Below are 23,838 nucleotides of genomic sequence, written 5' to 3'. Positions count from 1 at the left end.
TGTAATTCTTTGTGAAATCTAGCAATGTCTGAGTGGAAAGTACACCAATTTTCCTCTTTTTTTCTTCTTCTTTTTTTCAGTGAATTTTGGAATCAACCAGTTTGCATATACAGAATTGTAATTACACTTTTTCTTTTATATTTTATATACTGTAGTAAATATTTTGATACACAACAATGGGCTTTTCCTGCACGAGATCGAGTCTGTGTGAAGTATAAAAACTGAGCTACTGAAAAATGCAAAAGCTGTGAGCCCCGAAAGCATTGCACACATCGCAGACTTTATTTTAATGATCAAATGCATGCATCACCCCTCACACAGCGCTCTCTCCTCATCGACTGCTCTTTGACTCGTGTGTATGGTTCTCATTTACTGGCTCTAATGAGCTGGAGTTGAGGTCAGCTGGTATAAAGCATCCCGGGCCGGCTCTATCATCAGGGCATGACATGTTTATAGTGGTCTGAAGTGGGCTGGCGGTGGAGGGTTGGGTGGGGTTGGGTGTGCGTCCATGGGTGGGGGTGCAGGAGCTTTATATGGGGGGTACAGGAGGGTCCGTGGCTTCTGACTATTATTTTTGAATTTTTATACTCCCCTGTGGTGGCGGTAACCTTGTGTTATTTTTGTATCTTTATGTTGGAGGGGGAAAAAAAGGAAAGACGAGGATCTGCCTCGAGTGAAGCCATAAAAAGATAAATATACTCAGAGCCATGAGAGAGAGAGAGAAAGAGAAGATGACAGGAAAAGATCGCCCCCTTCACAGATGGTCAGTGGATAAATACAAGCTTGAGTTTTACTGTTTCTCGTGCATGAGGGTTGCAATACAGTTTTAAGAGGGATTTTAGTCTTTCTTTAGGTGCTCAAGCACAAACAGTGTAAGATCATTTAAATATACGGAAGGATTATGTTAATAATCATGGTACAAGTCCATTTGACCCCAACCTGATGATAATTCATCAAAAAATAAAAAATAAATACAATTAAATGTAAAAAAAAAAAAAGTCACAAACATTAAAAAAGAGAATTTATTTTTTAAAATGTTCGTAAAATAGTTTTTACTTTTTCATTAATTTTAAACTTTAGAAACAGTATTTTTGAAAACATTTTAACAAACATTGACACACACTGTATAAAAGCATCTGCCTTAAATGTAGTTGAAAAAACTTCACAAAATACTGTACATCAAAAAATATACATATTTTTCTGTGCAACCATTTTTTGTAATAGAATTGTTGTCAAAAATGTGCATGCATGTTGATGATCCTTAATGAGAAAAAAATCACAAAATATCAAGAATAAATTCATACATCATCCATTTCTGACAAACAAACAAAAAACATAACCTTAAATGGATTCAGTATAACTCCCCAAAAATCACACTTTAAATATGTGATCATTTCAATATATATAAAAAAAATTATATATAAGATAACTGACAAAATGCATATATAAGATATATAATATATAAGAAATATATACATATATATACATATATAATATATAAGATAACTGACATAAAATGCATCATAAATATATTTTTTTGGTAGTTTCTATGCAGCTGCCATTAAGCATGAAATTAATAATAACATCAGAATTATTTTATGCACATGCCATGAGTGTCAAAACTTTGCATGCCTGCCCATAATCCACAAAATACACATAATACACAAAACATCAAAAATAAAATCATAGGTTAACCAGTATTTTCAACAACTCAAAAAACCAGGCAAACAGACCCAAAAGGGTTAAAACTAGTGCTGTCAAAAAAAATAATTGCATCCAAAATAACTGTTTTTGTTTTTACATAATATATGTGTGTAAACTGTGTTTATTTATTATGCATATATAAAAACACACGATTGCATGTTTTAAAAACAAAACTGCTATGTTTATATGTTAATATATATATATATATATGCTTTATGTGTGTGTTTTTATGTATGCATAATAAATAAACAGTACGCATACATATATTATGTAAACAAAAACTTTTATTTTGCATGCAATTAATCATTTGACAGCACAAAAAAAAACAGAACTGTGTTTGCATGCATGTGCAGCTGAAAGATTGAATGATTCGTTGTGCTGTCTTTCTGATTGTTTGGTAGTGGATGAATGCAGTAACAGTGGTCCTCACTCATCTACAGTGAGTATTTCCCTCAGGATGCCCTCGGGAGCGGGACAGTGCACAGGTGAGCGCCTCATTGTTTTAGGGCTCTCGAGACGCCTCGGACTCTGCTGCGTCCAACAATGGCAGCAAAACAAATCATGAAGGAGAAGAAGAGAGAAACCGGGGAACCGAAAACAAGAATCCGAGGTCGGGGAAGGTCAGATGGAAAACCGATTAAAAACAAGGAAAGAGAGCATTGAGTTTGGCAACACAAATGAAGATTGATCATCATTAGCTCATTTAAATTAACTGCGTTGGCAAGGTCCTGGTGAACAGAAGCACTTTACAGGCTCCAGTCTGTGACTGAACTCACTGCTGCCCTCAAATGTATCAAACGCACCACTAACTGAACCAATTCTGTTTATAGGAACTGTGGGCAGGCTGTGGCAGACTCCATGCCCCTGTAAAAAGATAATATGTTCCCTATTAAATGTCCTTTGGATGACAAATTGCTTCCAGAAAAAAGAAAAGAAATGGAAGTTAGGGAAATGAGCTGTGACATTTTAAAATAGACATTCCTTGAGTTTATGATTCTAGATGTTTTTACTCTCATCTATTTCACTGTGTAACGCTGCGAAAGTCGTTTTTTCAACATTTATTTTGAAGCTTTTGCTTTTTCAAAGAGCAAATATATGCAAAACGAAGAACTACTGTGATAAATAAAACATAAAAAAAAAAAAAAAAAACTTTGAGGGGCTACAGAAGCTTGTTTCTGTCACAGAATAAAAAATAAAAAAAGGTTGTGACTTTGACCAAAATGCGACCATTGACACATTGTATAAAAGTTGAGTGTCTTTAATATGCATGCATGTTGATGATCCTAAATGAGAAAAAAATCACTAAATAAAATCATACATCATACATTATTTGTGACAAACAAACAAAAAACATAACTTTAATTGCTACTTTTTGACTCACAGTTCAGACTTCTTCTTACAGTTTTAAGTTTATATCTCAGTTACTTTTATTTTTTATTACATGGCAGAAACAAAAAAAAACAGAATTGCAAGAAAAAGTCAGTACTCAGAAAAGTTTACATATTATATATATTTTATAGAGTTAATATCTGAGAATTAAAAAAAAAATCTCACAATTCTAAGAAATGAAATTCTAAATCATGAGAAAAATATATAAAGAAATATGAAATATATAAAGTTGTTTTTATCTTTTTCATTTTTTATTCCATGGAGGAAATAGGCTTCGGAACAAATGCATACAAGATAAATTATTATTGTATGGACTGCAAACTTGCAAACATTCATGCAGGCAAATATAAACTAAAACAGTTATAGGATTTGAATTACTACTATAAATAATAATGAAAACTAGAAAAAATGTGTCCCACTACTGTGAGCCATTTAATACATTAGGCACAGCATTAATTATATTGTTGTTTGCTACAGTATATCCAGTATAACTGTCATGTTCTAAAGCCCTAAAATAACACATGGTCAGTTATGTACCCTTGCAGTCTCAGCTTTTAATCTCAACATCATTTATAAAACAGTTTGGCAACATTATAATTGTACAAACAGTTTTTAAACGCAGCATTGGGTTGCTTTTCGAATGCAGCCCCAAAGTATTAGAAGAAAACTTTTGAAAACCGCATAAACAAATGTTCAGAGAAATTAAAATTTGATAGGAAAATAGCTTTAGAGTGGGCGAGAGAGCAAGAGAGAGAGCGAGAGAAGTGGAAGGATGTTGAAGTGAGTGATTTGGGTTGGCAGGGTTCTGGTGGAGGAGTGTGGTGGTTCTGAAGTCCTCCAGAAAGAGGCGCCAGTGTGTCCAGCAGAAGCCCTGACCATGAGCCACTTCTCCCTCGTCTCCCACCAGAGTCACGGCCACAACACTCCCCTCAACTCACCCGAGGGCCGCTGCCACCGCATGCTTCTTTAATATCCAGCAGAAATTTAAATATCCTTGTGGGTTCGCACACACACACACACTCACACTCAAGTGTTCGCCATCATGCACGCTGATGCATAACCCAATACACACATGCATGCACACTAAAACACAACTATTTGGCATCATGCACGCTGTTGCACGCACACACAAGCATGCGAACTTTGCATGCATTTGCACGCACTCACCACCCAAAATAAATACATAAACTCAAATCATCTCATTCTCTCATTTAATGCCAAGAGTGGTTAGAGACACATTTTAACATGATGTTACAGCACATAATGGGAGGATGAAAAATGCTTGACGCTGCACAAACCGGTTTGGTTTCTAATAGCAAGACTGACTTTAAACAACTGCAACGCTTGACCTAGAGCTGCGTTACGCCGGGCGGAAGTGTGTTTATTTGAGCGCCGGTAACTTAAAGCAAACTTTTACTGCAAAAATATACAAGGATAGCAGTGGAGACGTTCTTCATTCAGTCTGTTAAACGCTTCTAGTACAGCAATCAAAACCTCAGGCGTAACCCTTGACCGGCCTGGACAGACTTTTGGAGAACTTATTTTTTGTGTTTTAATATATATAAAGCATTTAAATTATGCAAATGGTTAAATTAAAGTGATGAGTATAATACAAAAAACTACAGAAAATGCCATTGCTTTTACATTTATTAAAAAATAAAAAATACTGTAGTTTTGTTTTAAATTATTTATAAATAGCTTGAACGACTGATTAATGTAACTGAAAAGCGTAGGGTTTTTTTAACCATGGATCCATTGAGTCTTGTACATACAGGAAGATACGTGAAACATAAAGAACGTTTTAATGTTTAGTATTATGAAGTCTTAATGAAAACCACTATTTATTAAAACTGAAGTTGGCTGAGAGATATGCTTTGTCTTTTATACTAATTTAGTTTGTGAACTTAAACTCAAACAACGCTGAAAAAACTTGGTTTAGAAGCAATTTTTTATCAGAAATCACAAGACAATTTCACAATTGCAAAGAAACGACACGTAACACATTGAAATGGTATAGTATCTTTTTTTTATTTTTCAACTTTGGAAAAAAATATATACTTTTTTTTTACAGTGTAGAACTATTAAAAACATTTTACTTTGTTACTTTTACATTGTTAAATAAATAAACATTAACTGAAATAAAATGTAATTAAAATATAACTTATTTCACAGCAAGTTATCAATCCAACGTTTTTGCTCAGTTTAACGTGAAATAGTAACATAACATATTAAAATTTATAAAATAAAAAACGTTGGAAAAGACAATTAAAAGACAAAAACAACAAAATTACTCAAACTAAAATTCAAACGAAAACTAGTTTAAATATAATCATACACAGTGCTGTGGAAAGTTACTTTTAAAATGTATTTATGTATTACAATATTGCATCACTCCTTAAAAAAGTAACTAAATACGTTACTTAGTTACTTTTTATGGAAAGTAATGGATTACATTACTTTTGAGTTACTTTTGTGTTACTTTTTAAATATGAAGCGGGCTTGTTTAAAAAAAAAAAAAAGTTATTTCCCACCAAAAAGTGTAATGAATAAACCTCAGGCTGAAGGAAAAGTAAATTCACGTCTGTAGAAGAAAGTTCAACGCTCTTCAACAATAAAAAAAAAAAAAAACTATGAAGCACAATTGTTAGATTATCTAAAGTCATTTTTTATTATTATGGTTGAACTGGATCATCAAAAGTCACAAGCAAGGATGTTTGTTAATAAAACGGGATTAGATACATTTGTGTTATTTAACATATTTAATTATTGCAGGTTTGCGTCCTATTCTGAGTATGCATTTCACTGTTTTAATTAATTTGGATGAATACTAAATCTGTTTTTTGTTAATGCACATTCACATTTAGTCTAGAACTAAATCATGTTCACACAGCACACATTACTTCCGATTTCTCTCAATATGGCAACAGGAGGCTTGTCAGTCAATAAATGGGAAACAAAAGTAACTGGCATTACTTTTTGGAAAAAATACTTCCGATATTTTCTTGTAAATTAAAAAGTAATGCTTTACTTTACTAGTTACTTGAAAAAATACTCTGATTACGTAACTCGCGTAACTTTTAATGTGTTATCCCCAAACACTGATCATAAAACTGTACATAGTATATCAGAGGTACTAAAATAACACTATAGGCCGGTGAAATAGTCGAGTTCAATCCAGTCTAAAATAATGTTTCATTTCTTCTTTAAGAATAAGTTTGGTCTCTTGAGTTCATGTAGCATGATGCACGTCCAGATGCATGTATGAAGGGGTGACGTGTTGTTGAGGGACGAACTGAAATTAACGTGCGGCTCGTCCTGCAGTTAGTGTGAGCCCATAATGACGCTGATCATTACAGATGAGAATTCCCTTCAACAGCTTGGGTTTGGATCCGGAACGCTCCACTCCATCTCTAGAGCCACCAACCGCCGCTGATGCCAAAAATAACACAGCAGCGCCACTCCAACCCGCGCTTCACCACAGAACGGCCCGCCGCAAGAGCCCGGATCAAAACACACACAAAAAAGGAAACACAGCATATTGGGGGAAGGAAAAAATTGTTCATATAACTTTACTCGACTTCTTATAAGATGCACAGAATCTGCTGATGATTTTGGCTCCTGGCAAAGCCACAAAATCGAATCTACAGACGGGGCCAAGGCTGCTGTGTATGTGTGTGTGTGTGTTGTGTTGTGAACTCAATGGAGATTTGATGAAATAAATTGCCTGCAGTGGTGGTTCATAGTAAAGTCATTCAGCAATGCCAATTACATTAATAATTCAGACGGCAGTGAATAGCTCATCAAATGCTCAGATTAAAGCTTGATAAATGAGACGGTATGGCACTGCAACAGCCAAAGATTATACATAGAAATATTGGGACATTTTTCTGCACATTTTATGACTTCTTGCTGATTTGGGATTCATTGTAGGGATTGTGTTTAATTAAATGTTTTACCCTGTAAATATTTGATTAGGCAGAGAATATGTTTATTTCTATGTGTGTACCAAGTTGCTGTGAGATTAAAATAATGGCCAATGATAAAAATATAGTTTAGCAGTCATTTGAAATAAGAGCAGGTTGAGATTAAATACAATGCTGCCCCATTGAGGAGACATATGAGAGCTGCACATAAAGAATGAAAGAAACTACTTTAAACAAAAAATGCATATCTAAAATAAACAATTGAAATATATAATGTGCATATCCTGAAAAAAATCTGGTTTATACATCTTGGGAGTTGTTGTGATTGGATACGATTTTGCAAATGGTTTTGCTGAGGGCTTTTAGCGCGTTGCTATGCAGTTGTTGAGCTGTTCTGATTGGTTTATGCGCGTTGCTATACGGTTGTTGACCTGTTCTGATTGGTTTTCGTGCGTGATATACGGTTGTTGAGGTATTTTGATTGGTTTACGGGCGTTGCTATACGGTTGCTTACGTGTTCTGATTGGTTGATGCTTACCCAACATAAGTTTCTATGATGTGGCTAGGATGGTTGTTGTTAGTATATAGATATATAAACAGTACATATATATGATTATTACGCCTTTTCCATCGGTGCAAAGTGAAAATTGTAAGTCTGAACAAACTCATCTTTTAGTTTAATATTTGTTAAAATAATTAACACTAATTATTAATAATTTATCAGCTTTATGTGCGTTCATTAGGCTATTCACACATTAGTTTTTAGTCAAAACGTTTCCTCAACTAAACATAACCCGCTAATTTAATAAGACTAAGCAGTTACTAAAGCAAACTTTTTTCTGTTAACTTTTTGTCAGCAAATTACTGTTTCTCCAATAGATGGAGCGAAAGATGCGTTTATCAAAAGTGACTGAACAAATACGTGTAAAATGTAAAAAAGTTTCTCAGTCTTATTATTTATGTGTAAATTATTGATTTGATTTTAAGGGTCAACAAAACTGCATTGACATAATTATTTAATATTTATAAAGTTTCAGGACCGCAGTTCTTGGACCGCAGCTTTAGGATCCTAGTATTTTTGTGACAGCGCCACCTACTGTACTGGATCAACACTAATTAAAGATGGACGACATGGACAGCAACCAGACGGTGAGTACCGATATTTAATTAAGTTTTATTTTATAACGTTTAAACGGTGCAAAGTTTACATAGTGAGAACTGCTAACTATGAATTAATTAATTCCCACCAAATTAAGAATTTGTGAGCTAGTTTTATTAATTACTACGACGTTAATTCGTGGCTATGATTTCATAAATCCTAATTGTGTTTTAATGACGAAGTATTATAAGTGAATCTAGCCTGCACATTAATTAAACTTATCAGATGACAAGAGCGTGGTTGATGTAAGGTTTGTAAGATTTACCTGCAGCTTAATGTATTAGAGTGAATACTGGCTTAATAGTCGTTGTTTTACCATATTTATGTATAAAATATATTTTATAATTAAACTGCACTGACTGCCTAGTTGCAGTATGTGTTAGCCTGTTGTTTTGGCATTATTTTGCAATGATAAATGAGGCATTTGGCAATTTAATAGTTTGTTACAATTTGGCCTAATCTGCAGTCTACTCCACATACAGTTATACATTGTTACAGTTATATCATGTGTTAGTTTCTGTCATGTTTTGCATGGCCAATATGAAGTGATTTTATGTATTCAATTAGGCTCATTGTAGGACAGATGATTAAAAAAGGCACTAGGGATATTTTCATGATCTCAAAATATTCTAACAAGTACACTCTCACTTTTCCAAGATACATATAACAATCAAAAAGGGAGATCCCTGCCCGAATTGAAGAGATGCACCACATGCTGCAAGGACTTTCACTTTTCATATATATATAATATATATATATATATATATTCCAGTTGAATATGTTAAACAAATGTTTCTTATTTATCTCTCTCTGTCTCTCGCTCTCTCTTTCTCTAGAGTTGAAGCCTACAGCTGTTCTATCCATGCAGCAACTGATGGAAAAGGGGTTCACTTTGGTGCTGTTGTGATGTTGTCAGAGTTGTCAAGAGTTTGGACACACCTTCTCATTCAAAGAGTTTTCTTTATTTTCATGACTATGAAAATTGTAGAGTCACACTGAAGGCATCAAAACTGTGAATTAACACATGTGGAATTATATATGGAATTATATACATAACAAAAAAGTGTGAAACAACTGAAAATCTGTAATATTGTAGGTTCTTCAAAATAGCCACCTTTTGCTTTGATTACTGCTTTGCACACTCTTGGCATTCTCTTGATGAGCTTCAACAGGTAGTCACCTGAAATGGTCTTCAACAGTCTTGAAGGTGTTCCCCGAGAGATGCTTAGCACTTGTTGGCCCTTTTGCCTTCTGTCTGCGGTCCAGCTCACCCCTAAACCATCTCGATTGGGTTCAGGTCCGGTGACTGTGGAGGCCAGGTTATCTGGAGCAGCACCCCATCACTCTCCTTCTTGCTCAAATAGCCCTTGATGCCTTCAGTGTGACTCTACAATTTTCATAGTCATGAAAATAAAGAAAACTCTTTGAATGAGAAGGTGTGCCCAAACTTTTGGTCTGAACTATAATATATATATATATGTATGTATGTATGTATGTATGTATATAAATAAACATTCTTGAATCATTCTTGTGTCTTGTCTTGCCTCTCAACAACTTTTAAAATATTGGCAGTAATTTAGTGACTCCATACACTGATTCCAACTTTAACTTACCTGATAATGAGCTAATTCACCTTAAGGAAGTGAATCAATATACTGTATAATTCAAGAGACTTTTTTCAAGACTTTTAAGGTTTTTCATTTTTTACAATTATTTTAACATTGATATACATCAATTTTACAAAATTGATACTTCATTTATATTTTGTGTAAATTCATGTTTAAATTTAAAATTGTGACTCAAAGCACACTTAGTAATTTAACTCTGCTGCATTTTGAATCAAAAATAACATTTAAAAACATGCTACTGAGATTAATATATTGATGCTATATACAAAGTAACGTGACTGCAAACTAAACCAACTGGAAACTAGAACTGCGTTCCTGAAACTGCAGCCATCGCTATATTGGTCAGTACGGTAGGTGGCGTTGTCAGGAAAAACTAGGGTCCTAGAACTGCGGTCCTGAATCTGCAGCCTCCGGTTGTGCAGGAACATACTATTGACCGCTGAGCGTCCGTCTGTCGACCGCCTGATCTGTGTACTCGCCAGGGGAAAAGGAGGCGTAAATTATCGATAACGAACGGAACACCGAACCGTTTGCGCAATTGCAGTGCTGGTTTATGACACGCGCTCTTTGGGACATTATACGCGGGAAAAAAGCAGCAGCTCTCGCGTGTTTGTTTGTCTAGTCCGTCGTGAGTACATGAATGTTAGATTTCAGCACCGTCCCGAGGACAGCGCGCGCTAGCATGTGTTTTTACTATAGTAAAACGGTGTAAACGCCAGTGTGTCGCGGAGATCAGCGCGGAATGGCGTCGCGGTGGATCGCGTTCATCGCTTTACTGTGGGGTGAGTTCAACAGTCTCATGTTTATTGTCCATCGGCTCCGTATAATCCCCGTCAAACCTCCGATAACACCCAGCTAACTAATATTATGCTAGCATGTTTTTTTGGAGATGGTACAATAATACAAAATTCTAAAGCTATACCGCTTATATTAAAGTTTTAGGTTAATATTAAGCTGTAGTACGTATTTATAGTAGTATTTCTTGAAGTAGTATGTAAATACAATTGGATAGCGATATGATAGTCATTCAAAGTTATATTGCAATGTTTTTAAATATGTAATAAAATACCATGTTTGTGTGTGTGTGTGTGTGTGTGTTTATGAATGTATGTATATATGTGTGTTTATATATATATATATATATATATATATATATATATATATATATATATATATATATATACACGTTTAGCGGAGGCTTTTATCCAAAGTGACATGTATTTCATACAATATTTATTTTAATCGGTTCATGCATTAATTGGGAATCGAACCCGCAACCTTATTGTTGCAAGCGCCATACTCTACTAGATTATATTTTAAGGAAGTACCTTGGTGTATCATGTAAATACATTGTGCTTTGCCCGTTTGGTGCCGTATATATATCAATGTACTTTGTGTGTACAATTCATCAATCCTGAGTCTAGTTTATTTTTACAACCAATATTTGAAAGATTAAAACTATGTTATGCTCCTTATTTTGATGTTTCATGTTGGCATTGTCACAGGAGCTTTATACAATCATGTATTATGTTATGCACTTGGTAGATGCTTCTATCCAAAGCCACTTATATCGCATTTAAGATACACATTAACGTTTGACCAGTTCTCGCTTTGCTTTTCCTAGGAATCAAACCCATGACCTTTGGCTTTGCTAGTGTTTGAGCAACAGGAAAGCACAGTACCGTTATACAGTACAGCAATCTTTTCATTTCCACACAGTGTTATACTGACATCATAATGTACGCATAATCCGTGCTGGATTTCCACTGGCCTGCTGCTCCGGTTGCGCTTTAATTACGCATCTGATCCGCTTACAGCTTCTGTTCTCTGGTCATGATGTGTGTGTGGTCGCTTCCCATGAGTCACGGAGACTAGACTGTCCTGCCAGCCAGAGAACACGTACAGAAATGACCGTAGTTTCCACCAAAATACAGTCGTTATTTGTAAATCTGATCTCCTTTCAATAGCAATTGGATTTGGGGCTACATTGAGTACTATGGTATTTTGGGTCTAAACAGTTTAGACTGGTAAATATTTGTGTTTGGAAACCTGTCAACACCTGTCTTGTTTTTCAGGTTATGATAAATGTTGTGGTTTGGTTTGTGGCAGGAGAAGTGAAGTCATGTCAACATGTAAACACTCAACCGCTTTACAATGGTTTAGTTTATCAGATGTTATTTACATATCTGCGTTCACAAACACCAGTCTGAGTCTGCTCAATAACTGTAGGAAGGATTTGCATTGGATTCAGAAGTTTACTACTCGATTCCTAGTGTATGACAAACCCAAAGAGCTTTAACTTGATCCAAAAAACCCAGCAAAGTTAGATCATGTCAATCATTTCAAGGTCTTAGATGTCCATGTATCAGATGTAATGCAATAGCTTAATATGGTTTTGACTGTCTGGTTTATTTCTGGTTCCTAAAGCAGAACGAGGATGTATGCAAATAACCCTCAGAAAGGTCTGCGAAATGACACACCTTATGAAAACGATAGGTTCAGCTGTGAGCTCACAGGTTGTAACACATGGGCGTAGACTGGCAGAATGGGATTAGTGTTCATTACTCTGACCCTTTCATTCAGAGACGCATTACAGCATGCTCAAACAAAGAGTGGGCATGAATAAACAATACTTAAGCCCTGTCCTGGGAATATGGGGCGGGACGTGACGGTGCCCTCATTTAAGTGGGAATATTGTACAGTGTGCTAATTATTGATCTCATTCAGACAGCTACTTTGCATGTGTTGATTCCTTCAGTATAAAAAACTTTATGTATAAAGTACCAATAAAACAACCAAATTTGAAGTGCTTTACACATATACCAGAAATAAAACCACAACCAACATGACACGCCACATACCACTAAATATATATCAGTTCAGATTGAATTGTAGAAAATACATCTTTATATTAATTATAAAAATTGCAAATCTCATCATTTTTATAACAACCAACCATTCTGGCTTATTAATGATTTAATTTTCTAAAACAAGTTCCCGAGAGGAGATATGAAGAGAAATATCAGTATTTTTATTGTGTACTGTTTCCAATCAAGCTGTAATTTGGTGTAAGTATGCAGAAAATGTTAAAATATTTTTGTAAGATTATATTTTGAATGCACCACATACTAAGTTGAAGATATGCAGTTTAGTTTCTAAAAGCGGCATAGGTGAAGAAACACCCGTACATGTACGTTATGAACAATCATTGTGTGTGTGTGTGTGTGTGTGTGGATAATTTTTTGTCCTCATATATTGAGATGCTTGAAAACACCACAAGCATCACATGTGCTTCAGTAGGTGTGAATTTCTCGTGCAATATTCCCTTTTAAATGAGATGATTTGAGTTGGAAATATTGTGCAGTGTGAGCTAATTGATCAACCTCATTTGGAAAACCACTTTGCATGTATATTGATCCCGTTGGTTAACTTTCAGACTGATTAACATTTGTACTGTTTGTGTGTTAAGAGTTCCAGTTCTGTGTTTGCCGTGAGGTCACTCTTCCCGCCGGGCCGCTGTATCGGGTCGCAGGTTTCTCGCTGTCCCTTCCCTGCACCGTTTCGGGATACGAAGGCCCGCGGACGCAGGATTTTGAGTGGTATCTGTACCGGGATGATGCTGGGGGTCGACAGATCGGTGTGGTGTCCACACGGGATGCAGGCTTTCCATACGCACCGTTCCAAGGTCGCGTGGAGGTCGGCGAGGTTCGAGTCGAGAGGGATTCAGGAGACAAAGCCAGACTGATCATCCAGAGGCTGCATTCAGACGATCAGGGCCGCTACGAGTGTTACACGCCCAGCACTGACACCCGCTTCCTAGGGAACTACAGCTCATCAGTGGTGGTCAAAGGTAGGTGGTGAATCAGAAACAAACGACAAAAACATTGAACGTTATTAATTGTGCATGAGGGAAATGAGTATTGGGGTTTCTGCAGGTCTTAAAGGCATAGTTCACCCAAAAAATAATAATTCTGTTATTAAAAACCGTCATGTCTAGAGATGCACCAATTGCAATTTTTTTGCACGTTTTCCGATTTTTGTTAGTGATGTGAACCGATAATTTTAGATATTTTCTAAGAGCTATAATTGGCAGCATATACAAAAAGAAAAATACTTTTTTTCAATCCAAAGTTTTATTTTCATAAAAAACACAAGTAAAAAGCCATAAAAAACAGCACAAATAAATGCAATAGACTAAAGAAAGCTATGAAACTAAGTTTTTCAGGTTAAGTATGTTTTTATTCAAGTAAGAAATACTACATAAATTATAGTAATCAAATGTAAATTTTTATTAAAAATTTAATTTCTGTGGACTTGAAAAAAATTAAATGCTTATAAAACATTTTCAGGTAATTTTCTTTATAAATGATTCTCATGAATTTGTTTTTTATTTCCGCAGTGATTCCCGACACGCTGCTTATAACACATTCTCGCATTCTGAGCGGCCAACCTGTTATCGAAGGCACGGAGCTTCAGCTGACGTGCGCCGCGTCCGTCCAATCGGATCAGCACACTCACGTGTCCGTCACTTTCGGCGTGCGCACCAGCAGGGGGGCGGAGTCTCAGGGACACAACCTGAGAGAGATCATTGCTGTCGACCGCGAGCTCCGTGTGACGCCGGGCCGCAGCGGCTCCTACGGGAAGAGATACGGAGACGGAGAGATCGCTGTGGAGAAGCGGAGAGGAGATGGAGGCCGGGATCAGTACGTGCTGAAGATGAGCGCTCTGGCACCCGAGGATTCTGGGTCGTATTTCTGTGAAGCTGCGCAGTGGATCAGAGATCCGGATGGCAAATGGGAACGCATCGCACAGAGGACCATGGAGCTCGGGAATCTCACCGTTCAACCGCTCGGTTAGAAACATTAACATTTAGGCATTTTATTCTGCGCTTTTTATCCAAATGAGGACAAAAGAAGCCATCAAAACCAACAAAAGAGCAATACAGTTACATTTAGTCATTTAGCAGACTTGTATTTTATAAATAAGTAATATTATAACTTTATCTCGTAAAGTAAATAAAAAGAAAACGAGTAGATAAAATAAAGTTTTAGAGCGCCTCTTTTTTTTTCCGAAGGAATAGAAAAATATTATGGAAATAGGCCTGTTTTAAAAAAAAAAGTGGAGTGTTCCTTAAAGGCAAGACAGCAAAAAAATGTTTATTAATAATAAATATCACCACAGTTCCCCAGTTGATTAATCACAGTACATTAAGAATTTTTTTTCTCTTTATTTTTTATTTTTTAATAATTAAACTATTATTATATTATGAATTTTTGTTGCATTTGTGCTTTAGGCATGATTTTGATGTTTTACCAAGTGCTTTTGTCTCCTAATAATATTCACGATGTGGCTTAGTGCGATTATCAAATGATATAATTGTGCGTAATTCTACGTTTTTTAATTTTTAATTTTACATTTGAAAAAGTTGAATATTTTTTACCTTAATACTTTGTTATTTTTTATTTTAGTGAAACATTACTATTCGATTAGTTTTAGTGATATTAATATTTTATAAAAAAATTTTTTAAGTTTAATCAAAATTGTTATATTAATCATTAATATACAAATATATGTATTAATAATGATATCAGTGATTATATCATTTATATATGCTATAGTTTTATTAATAAATATAAACAATTAGTCAATACAAATAATATTTCTATTGTAAAATAAAATACTAATAAAATGTATTAATATGAAATATATTAATATATTTATTATTATTTAGGATTGCAAAGGGATGGAAAATATTGTGTATATTTCCAGAAACTTTCCAAAAAGTCCTGAAAGTTTGCAAAATTTTTGGAATGTTTCTGAAATTTGCTGGAAGTTTTCCATCTATTTTCAATATAATATTAAGTTAATGTTTTACTGTAAAATACAAAAATTACTATAATTATTATTGTTATTATTTTATTGGCATATTGGTATATAATCACAAAATCTTGGCCAAAAATAAAAAAAAACTGAATTTTTATCAAACATGTTTTGTGTGTTTGTACTCAAACTAAATGATGGTGCAGCATCAATGAAATATATTAATATATTTATTATTATTTAGGATTGCAAAAGGATGGAAAATATCCAGTACATTTCCAAAAAGTTCAGAAAGTTTGCAAAATTTTAGGATTGTTTTTGAAATTTGCTGGAAATTTTCCACCGATTTGCAATATAATAGTATTATAATATTTTACTGTAAAATACAAATATTACTATTAATATTGTTGTTGTTATTTTATTGGCATATTGGTATATAATAAAACATTTTGGCCAAAAAAAAAACCCTATAGTTTTATATTAATAAATATAAACAATTACTAAATACAAACAAAAAAAGTATTTCTATTGTAATACTAATAAAATGTACTAGTATGAAATATATGAATATATTTATTATTATTTAAGATTGCAAAGGGATGGAAAATATTGCGTATATTTCCAGAAACTTTGCAAAAAGTTTTCCAAATTGTTTCTGAAATTTGCTGGAAATTTTCCACCTATTTGCCATATAATATTTTACTTTAAAATACAAATACTAGTATTATTGTTGTTGTTGTTATTTTATTGGTATATAATCACAACATTTTGGCCAAAAAATTTTATCAAGCATGTTTTGTGTACTTGTACTCAAACTAAATTCTAGTGCATCATCAATGTTTACTGACCTATTGACCTGAGCAGTAGCATTAAGAAGTGTGGGATAGTCTCTATATAAAGCTCAGAGAGTGTGAGAGTGCTGCTCTAGTCATTATGAATGTAATAAGCAGTCTGTTGTTGCTGTGTCTCCCAGCGGACACACTGAGCATTCGCTCCATCCCGGAGGGTGATGTCTCTCTGCGTCCCGGCGCTCCGCTCCATCTCCGCTGTCAGGTGTCCGGCGTGGGCTCGTGGAAGCGCTCGGCGCTGCTGGTGCAGTGGATGCGGCGCGGGCCGGCGGGGGGCGGAGAGCTGGAGGTGGTGCGTGTGGATCCTGACGGTGTGGTGGTGTGGGGTGATGATCTCAGCAGGGCTGGAGGAGGCAGCATGGAGAAGGAGGGCGACGGGAGCTTCTCTCTACACCTGTTCTCCGTTCACCCGTCTGACGCCGGACTCTACCGCTGCGCTGTGAGCGTCAACGCCGGGAGGAAGACTCCAGCGCCGGACAGTCCAGCCACGATCACACAGAGATCAGACTGGGTCACTGTCAGCCTGAAGACTGAAGGTGCGTCAGGAACTGTCTATGCACGCTTTACGTTTATGAGTGCATAGAAATAGTGCTGGCTGATATATTAAAGGGGAGATCAGAAACAAAATTCACCTTTGCATGGTGTTTGAACATAAATGTGTGTTGGCAATGAGTGTACACCACCACCCTATACAGTGGCATGCAAAAGTTTGTGAACCCCTTGCAGAAAATGTGAATAATTTTAACAAAATAAGAGAGATCATATTAAATGCATGTTATTTTTTGTTCAGTACTGTCCTGAGTAAGATATTGTACATAAAAGATGTTTACACTTAGACTACAAAGCAAAAAAAAAAAAAACTTTTGGAATTTGAAGATCAAGGTAAATTGGACTTTGTGTTCTGGGAAACATACAAGTATCTTCTGATGGAAACAAAATAAGAAACATTTTGCTATCTTCGTGTTAATGCAATCCTACTCTTAATGCATCTTGTTTGCTTCTGGAGCATCAGTGAATGTACAATATCTTACTCAGGACAGAACTAAATTAAAAATAGCATGCATTTAGTACGATCTCTCTTATTTGGTTTAAATTATTCACATTTTCACAGATTCTGCAAGGGTTCCCAAAACTTTTGCATGCCACTATAATTATAAAAAAAAACACCCAGTCCTTTTTTCTTTTTCAAATCATAAGTAGGGATGAATTAATCCGATACTCAATATCGGTATCGGTTCCGATATCGGTTAGACGAGACCGATAGCGTGTAATATTGTGTTATTGTTAAGCCCCACGAGCTCATAAAGTCAAAGTCCAAGTGTACTAAAGCCGTTCCATACTTTAATGTGAGGTACAGATAAATATTTACGTTTTATTCTTCTCTCTGCTGCGGCTGTATGTCATCCTCCATTCAAGAATCAAACTTAAACCTGTCAAGTTACCAACTTTTTGTTATGCGATATATTACCTTAGGAAAATTTGGCTCTAAGAAATATTATTGCAATTTTAAAGACGACCGAATATATATCTTCATAATGTAATCGCATAATAATGCATAGAAGGCCTACACACTTCCAAACACATTTTTAATTCTTAAGAATATTTAGATCGTAACGCGTAGCTAAACCGATGACATTTTAATGTTTTAACACATGTGATCTCTTCTGGAAGCTCTTGCTGCTAAATTATCCACTAACCAAGTTTTTTGATGTGTATGTGTCCGTACAGAGGTGCGTGTGTCTGCTAGCATTGATCTGCCGCGGCGTCCGCTCCTGAAGCGCGGCAGCACCGTCACGCTGCTCTGTAACGTCTCTGTGGACTCCAGCGGAGCGTCACGCGTCGAGGTGCAGTGGCTCCAGACGCCGTCTCTCTCTGAGGACCGCGGAGTCCTGCTCCTAGCGACTCTGAGCTACGACGGTCTGACGCGCATCTACAGCAACGGCAGCGAGCTGAGCGTGGACCGTGTGTCCGCCGGCTGCTTCAGGATGAGGATCTTCTCGGCCGCTGAGGAGGATCAGGGACACTATCAGTGTCGAGCGCAGGTTTGGGCGCAGGATCCACGAGGAGGATGGTACAGCACCGGCGCTGAAGCCCAGTCTGTGAGCGTTCACCTGTACCTGTACGCACGAGGTGAGATCATCAGACCACAGGAAGCTGAGTCTGTACAGGAAGAGGTTTTAAAGATTTAGATGCCAAGGACTCCCAAACATAACGTCCCTCTTTCTAAAATATAAAGGCATCTTTATTATCTTACTGTTTATATTGTTCTTTTAACCTTTAAATTCATATATTTGTTTTATGTAAATTTGCAATTTGTTAAAATGTTATATGGAAATATATCTATAATTTTATTTAATTAAAAAAAAATAATAATAATAATAATAATAGCTTCTAACCTAAGGTTTGCACCTAGTTATGTAAATTAGCCTCTCCCCATATAATACACATATTCATATTACAATAAAAAATGTATTGAATATATCTCAAATCAATCAATATATATGTATATTAGTTATACATTTTAAATAAATTTAATAAATTTTAAATATATATTTTTTTAATTTAAATTAATACATTTTAGAATAAAATGTTAATATTTTTCAGTTTTTTTCAATATAAATATTTACTTTATATTTGTTTCTATGTGCACACATTAAATTTGAGAGCACTAAATATGTTTTATATATTCTTTTTTAACCCATTTGTTTACTTTTTTAACATTATTCATATATATATATATATATATATATATATATATATATATATATATATATATATATATATATATAATATATATTACACACACATACATTTTAGAATATAATATATTTATTAAATTATTTTATATATTTTTATTTATTTTTTCATATGTGCACAATACATTTGAAAGCACTAAAATGCATTTCATATATTCTTTTTTCCTTAATTTTTTGTGAACCCCATTTTGGAAAAATTTGCTTGCTTTCTTGCTTTGCGTCAGAAATTCTTGCGTTCACTACAGAACATACATTTAGCCGAGCATGCTCGTGTAACCCGGTGTGCAGCTGAGAGACTCGTTATTGACCAGCTTTGATTGATTTGATTTGATTTTCTCCACAGTCACTGATCTGCTGCTCTTACCTCTCGTGATCGGCGTGTCTTCGGCGCTGTTCGTGGGAATCCTGATCATCGCCACTGTGACGTGCTGCTTCATGAGCAGACTGGCCAGACAGCGCTCACGAATACGCAAGTAGGAAGATGAGAGAGACTCTCATGGAAAAACAGTTGCATATACACAAACGCATCTAGATCCTCTTCAAGCTGTGACGTTGTGAATTGCACGGTTTCTATTCACTCCACTGTTGAATATTAATTTCTCTGTGCATTTGCTTGAGATGAATAGGAGGTATGTTTAGGAGAACCACTAATAATAATCGCACAGATGTCCAGCACTGAAATCACTCACTGATATGAAGCGTGCTCATAATTCAACTGAATACTTTGTCATATAAAACACTTTTACAGCACTTTTATGGCATGCCATATTTTTTTCACTTTTTGTAATAGAATGAAATGCATTGAATATCCTTCAGTTCCAGTGAAATGGGAGCGAATCCGTCTCTAGTGCACGCTTGTTTTTCAGTGACGTGTTCATAAAGTTACTTCATTCTTATGTTCATTCATGCAAATGGAGAAATTCACTCTGAAATGTCTGGCTAAGATTTTACCCTAAAACCTAAAGGAAAACATTTTTATTTTATTTTTATTTCATAACACTTTCATGAAAATTAAGCAAATTTACAAACCAAATTTCCATTTCCATAATGAATTCTGTCTGGACATTGTGATGTGTATATATTATCTTGAATTCAGTACAGCAAATCATTGTACTAAATGTACATAAAATAATTTAAAAAAAGTGGATTTTTGTAACTGAAATTTTTTTTTATTGAAAATTCGATTTTTTTTTATTACAGTAATGAATATTGTAGGTAAAAAATTTTTTTGAATATTGTGGGAAATGCATAAAGTCATCACAAGACCCCCCTTGCCCCTTCTTTATATTTTAGGGTCTAATACGGCCCCGACATTTCTTGCTGGATTTGTGAGATTCATCTGAATTACATGAAATAAATATGAATAGAAATTGAAAATCATCCCGATGTTAAAAGCTGATTTTATTTTGCAATTGAACTGTTTTGTGGGTTTTTCTGGGTCCTTCCACTAAACAGGTGCCTTTATGTCCCTCCTAACATCTGAATAACATCTGAGTTTGTGTTTCCAGGTTAAAATCTTGTGCTATTCTCTGCCAAGGAGCAGCAAATGTCTCCTCTTTAATCAATATTTGATATTTCGATTGTATCGCAGAAGGATACAATGTTACATGCTCAAACTTGTGACTTTTTTTTTTTTTTATATATATAGTGAATTATTTTTGAAAATGTCTATTTTTAGCAATCTCACCCACTAATCCTGTGCCATAGTTACATTCCAGCATTGATTAATATTTATTAATTTAGCTTGAGATGCAGTGAACACACTCTCTGTTTAGTTTGCTGTAAAAAGCAGCGTTTCATAGAACGACCCATTAGAAGAAGTAGAGTTTTGAAGAAATGTCTGGATGTGGTGTTTCTCCAGCAGACGATAGCTTAGATAAATGGACTTGAATCATGATTGTGATGTTCACACTCTCTCTCTCTCTCTCTCTCTCAGTTTGAGGAGAAAGGGAGCGTGTGTTTCACTGCTTATTTACAGCGTTCAGACGCTGAGATCTGACTTATCCTCTTACTCCACGTGACTAAACGCTGAGAGCTGGATATTAATCCTCGTTTAATGTCTGAAACCTCTCGTATATAACGCTGTGTTCATCTGTTCTCTGTCCTCTTCATTTACACTGCAGCGTTTACACCAGAGCCGCCCAAACTTTAGAAAACACAGGACTCTGGGGGAAAGTCCAAATATATTCAGTTGTATTCAATTTAATAGAATTATTTTGTTTATATTTTTAATGAAATTTACTTATATTTTTATTTTATTTTAATGCAAAAGTAAAAGTGTGTGTGTGTGTGTGTGTCAGAGAGAAAGAGAGTGAGTGTGTGTGTGTATGTGAGAGAGTAAGTCTGTGTGTGTGTGTGTGTGTGTGTGTGTGTGTGTGTGTGTGTGTGTGTGTGTGTGTGAGTGAGAGAGAGAGTGTGTGTGTGTGTGTGTGTGTGAGAGAAAGAGAGCGTGTGTGTGTGAGTGAGAGAGTGTGTGTGTGTGTGTGTGTGTGTGAGAGAAAGAGAGCGAGCGAGTGTGTGTGTGTGTGAGAGAGTGTGTGTGTGTGTGTGTGTGTGTGTGTGTGTGTGTGTGTGAGAGAAAGAGAGCGAGCGAGTGTGTGTGTGTGTGAGAGAGTGTGTGTGTGTGTGTGTGTGTGTGAGAGAAAGAGAGCGAGTGTGTGTGTCTCTTTATATAGATAGATATATAGATAGATAGATAGATAAAAGGATTTTGTTTCATCAAATTGGCTTATGTTGTTTTGTTGTTGTTTTTTGTTTTTAATGCAAAAAAGCAGCAAAAACTAAAAGATAAATTAGAAATGAATAAATGCTTTAATGGCGTGTTTTTTCCCTCCTCTCAAGTAATAACACGACCAAATCAAAGGCCCAGGTTTGGGCATCTCTCTCTGTCATGAATCCTGCATCAAACGCTCAAGTGTTGCATGTTGTCAATCACAAACCGTGCTGTATCCCTCCTGCTCTTCTCTCTGATTGAAATGATCAAGATCAAATGTTTCAAACACCAACTTCTGTTTTCCCTTTTCATGTGCAGTATATAATATGCAGTAATGTGGTTTTGTAACTCTGTATGTTCTTGCATTTGCGAGGTTTTGTTTTTGTGTTGTGTTGATGGTGCTCGAGTTTCCTGAATAAAACACGTCCTGAAACGAGATGTCGGACTGTTATTTGGCACAAAGTAATGCACCTGCAATAACTGCAGAAGAAATCTTTTTATGCATTCATTCACTGTCGTTTTTTAAACCCCTTGTGCTGCTGAAAAGCTTTTACCTAATTTGGTGTTTCTGGTCAAAAATGCCCAGCCTTTTCAAAAATTGCTTGAAAATCAACCCTATTATCACCAAATCTTGGATTCAATCAGTAATACTAGTAATGCGTTATTTCTATTCATAAACAATTGTCACCAAAAATATAATGAATTCAATATTTATAGGCTTGTTTTGTTTTTTAGTGGCATTATAGATTTGCAACAATGTATTATAATGCATTAATGCTATGGCTACAATTATTCATGATATCATAGAAGGTTCATTACAATGCATAATTAATGCATTACAACAGCTACTTTATCATTTGTCAAAAATTTTGCCAGTAGTCGCTCAAAAACATGAGTCATTTCCAAAACAGATCAAGTCCAACAATTGGTAAAAGTGCATCTAAAAAAAACACAGTCCTGAGGAACTAGAAGCACTTCTTCACATCAAAGATACTTCCTATATAAATGCTATTCAGAAATAGGCTTAATTTGTTTCCCCTTCTCACTTCTTTTCTGCATTTCTGCATTTCTACTTCTGCACTTCTCTGGTTTATTCTTGAAACTTTTGCCCTTTCAGTATCAGCAGTTCTGTAGCTCTGTGGTGTTATCTTCTGCTTTTTTAAGTTGCTTTGTGTTGAAGCTTCTGTTAAATGACAGCATAAGCTAGCAAAGAGAAAACAGAAATGAAAGCATCTGAATATTAGATGCATTAGCTGCAAATCATGTTTACTGTCTTTCCACCTTCAAACTTCAAGACAAGTATGTCTTGCTGCATCTCAGTTAAACGAACATGAATTGCATGCACAGTAATGAACTAATAATGGATGGTTAAGGGTTAAACAAACCAGAGGGACTGAAATGTGAAGGCTGTATTCAGGTTAATGCTTTATTTAAATCCACAACATACAGAAAAGTGGTTTGGATTCGGCTCGGATCTAAAAATGATTGCAAACAGAGAATTAAAGTCTTTCTATTTAAAACATTTGTTTAACGTTTTGCAATTGTTATAGTTATTGTGATTATTTGAGGAATGCACTATTTACATGGTTTATTTCATGAGGAAATCTTAAATTCATGACAGATAAAGTTGCCGTTTGCTATTTCAGTCTATGTTCATGTTTCATGCAATGTTTTGCCGCCTTTTTTTGTGAAATTTGAGTAAATAAGTAAATTGTTCCTACAACTTTTTTTTCTTTGTATCATCTAGATGCACAGATAGATAGATATATTTTACCTTGTTTTGTAAGCTTAGATGGCCAGTTGTAAAAGCATTTATAACGTTAAAATATTATGCATTGTTACATTAATTAATATATATATATATATATATATATATATATATATATATATATATATAT

General features: G+C 35.2%; 1 protein-coding gene across 1 annotated transcript; it reads left to right on the top strand.

Annotated features, from left to right (window-relative positions):
• Window positions 1-10,211: 10,211 nt before the first annotated feature.
• Window positions 10,212-21,547, top strand: LOC113071351 (immunoglobulin superfamily member 8-like). Its single transcript, XM_026244717.1, has 6 exons — window positions 10,212-10,585; window positions 13,273-13,653; window positions 14,203-14,655; window positions 16,597-17,007; window positions 18,200-18,601; window positions 19,571-21,547. The coding sequence occupies exons 1-6, from the start codon at window positions 10,546-10,548 to the stop codon at window positions 19,702-19,704; spliced, it is 1,821 nt and encodes a 606-aa protein (XP_026100502.1). The 5' UTR covers window positions 10,212-10,545; the 3' UTR covers window positions 19,705-21,547.
• The last annotated feature ends 2,291 nt before the right edge of the window (window positions 21,548-23,838 follow it).

The sequence above is a fragment of the Carassius auratus genome, unplaced genomic scaffold, assembly GCF_003368295.1.
Source record: "Carassius auratus strain Wakin unplaced genomic scaffold, ASM336829v1 scaf_tig00007212, whole genome shotgun sequence".
NCBI lineage: Eukaryota > Metazoa > Chordata > Actinopteri > Cypriniformes > Cyprinidae > Carassius > Carassius auratus.
Note: the sequence above shows the minus strand (reverse complement) of the source record. Positions and strands in the feature narration are given on the sequence as shown.

Excerpts from the sequence above, each read along its gene's own strand:
- LOC113071351 (XM_026244717.1), top strand. The coding sequence starts at position 10,546 with ATGGCGTCGCGGTGGATCGCGTTCATCGCTTTACTGTGGG. Across the intron at positions 10,586-13,272 it reads GTTCATCGCTTTACTGTGGG|AGTTCCAGTTCTGTGTTTGC; the intron begins GTGAGTTCAACA and ends TTGTGTGTTAAG. Across the intron at positions 17,008-18,199 it reads TGTCAGCCTGAAGACTGAAG|AGGTGCGTGTGTCTGCTAGC; the intron begins GTGCGTCAGGAA and ends GTGTCCGTACAG.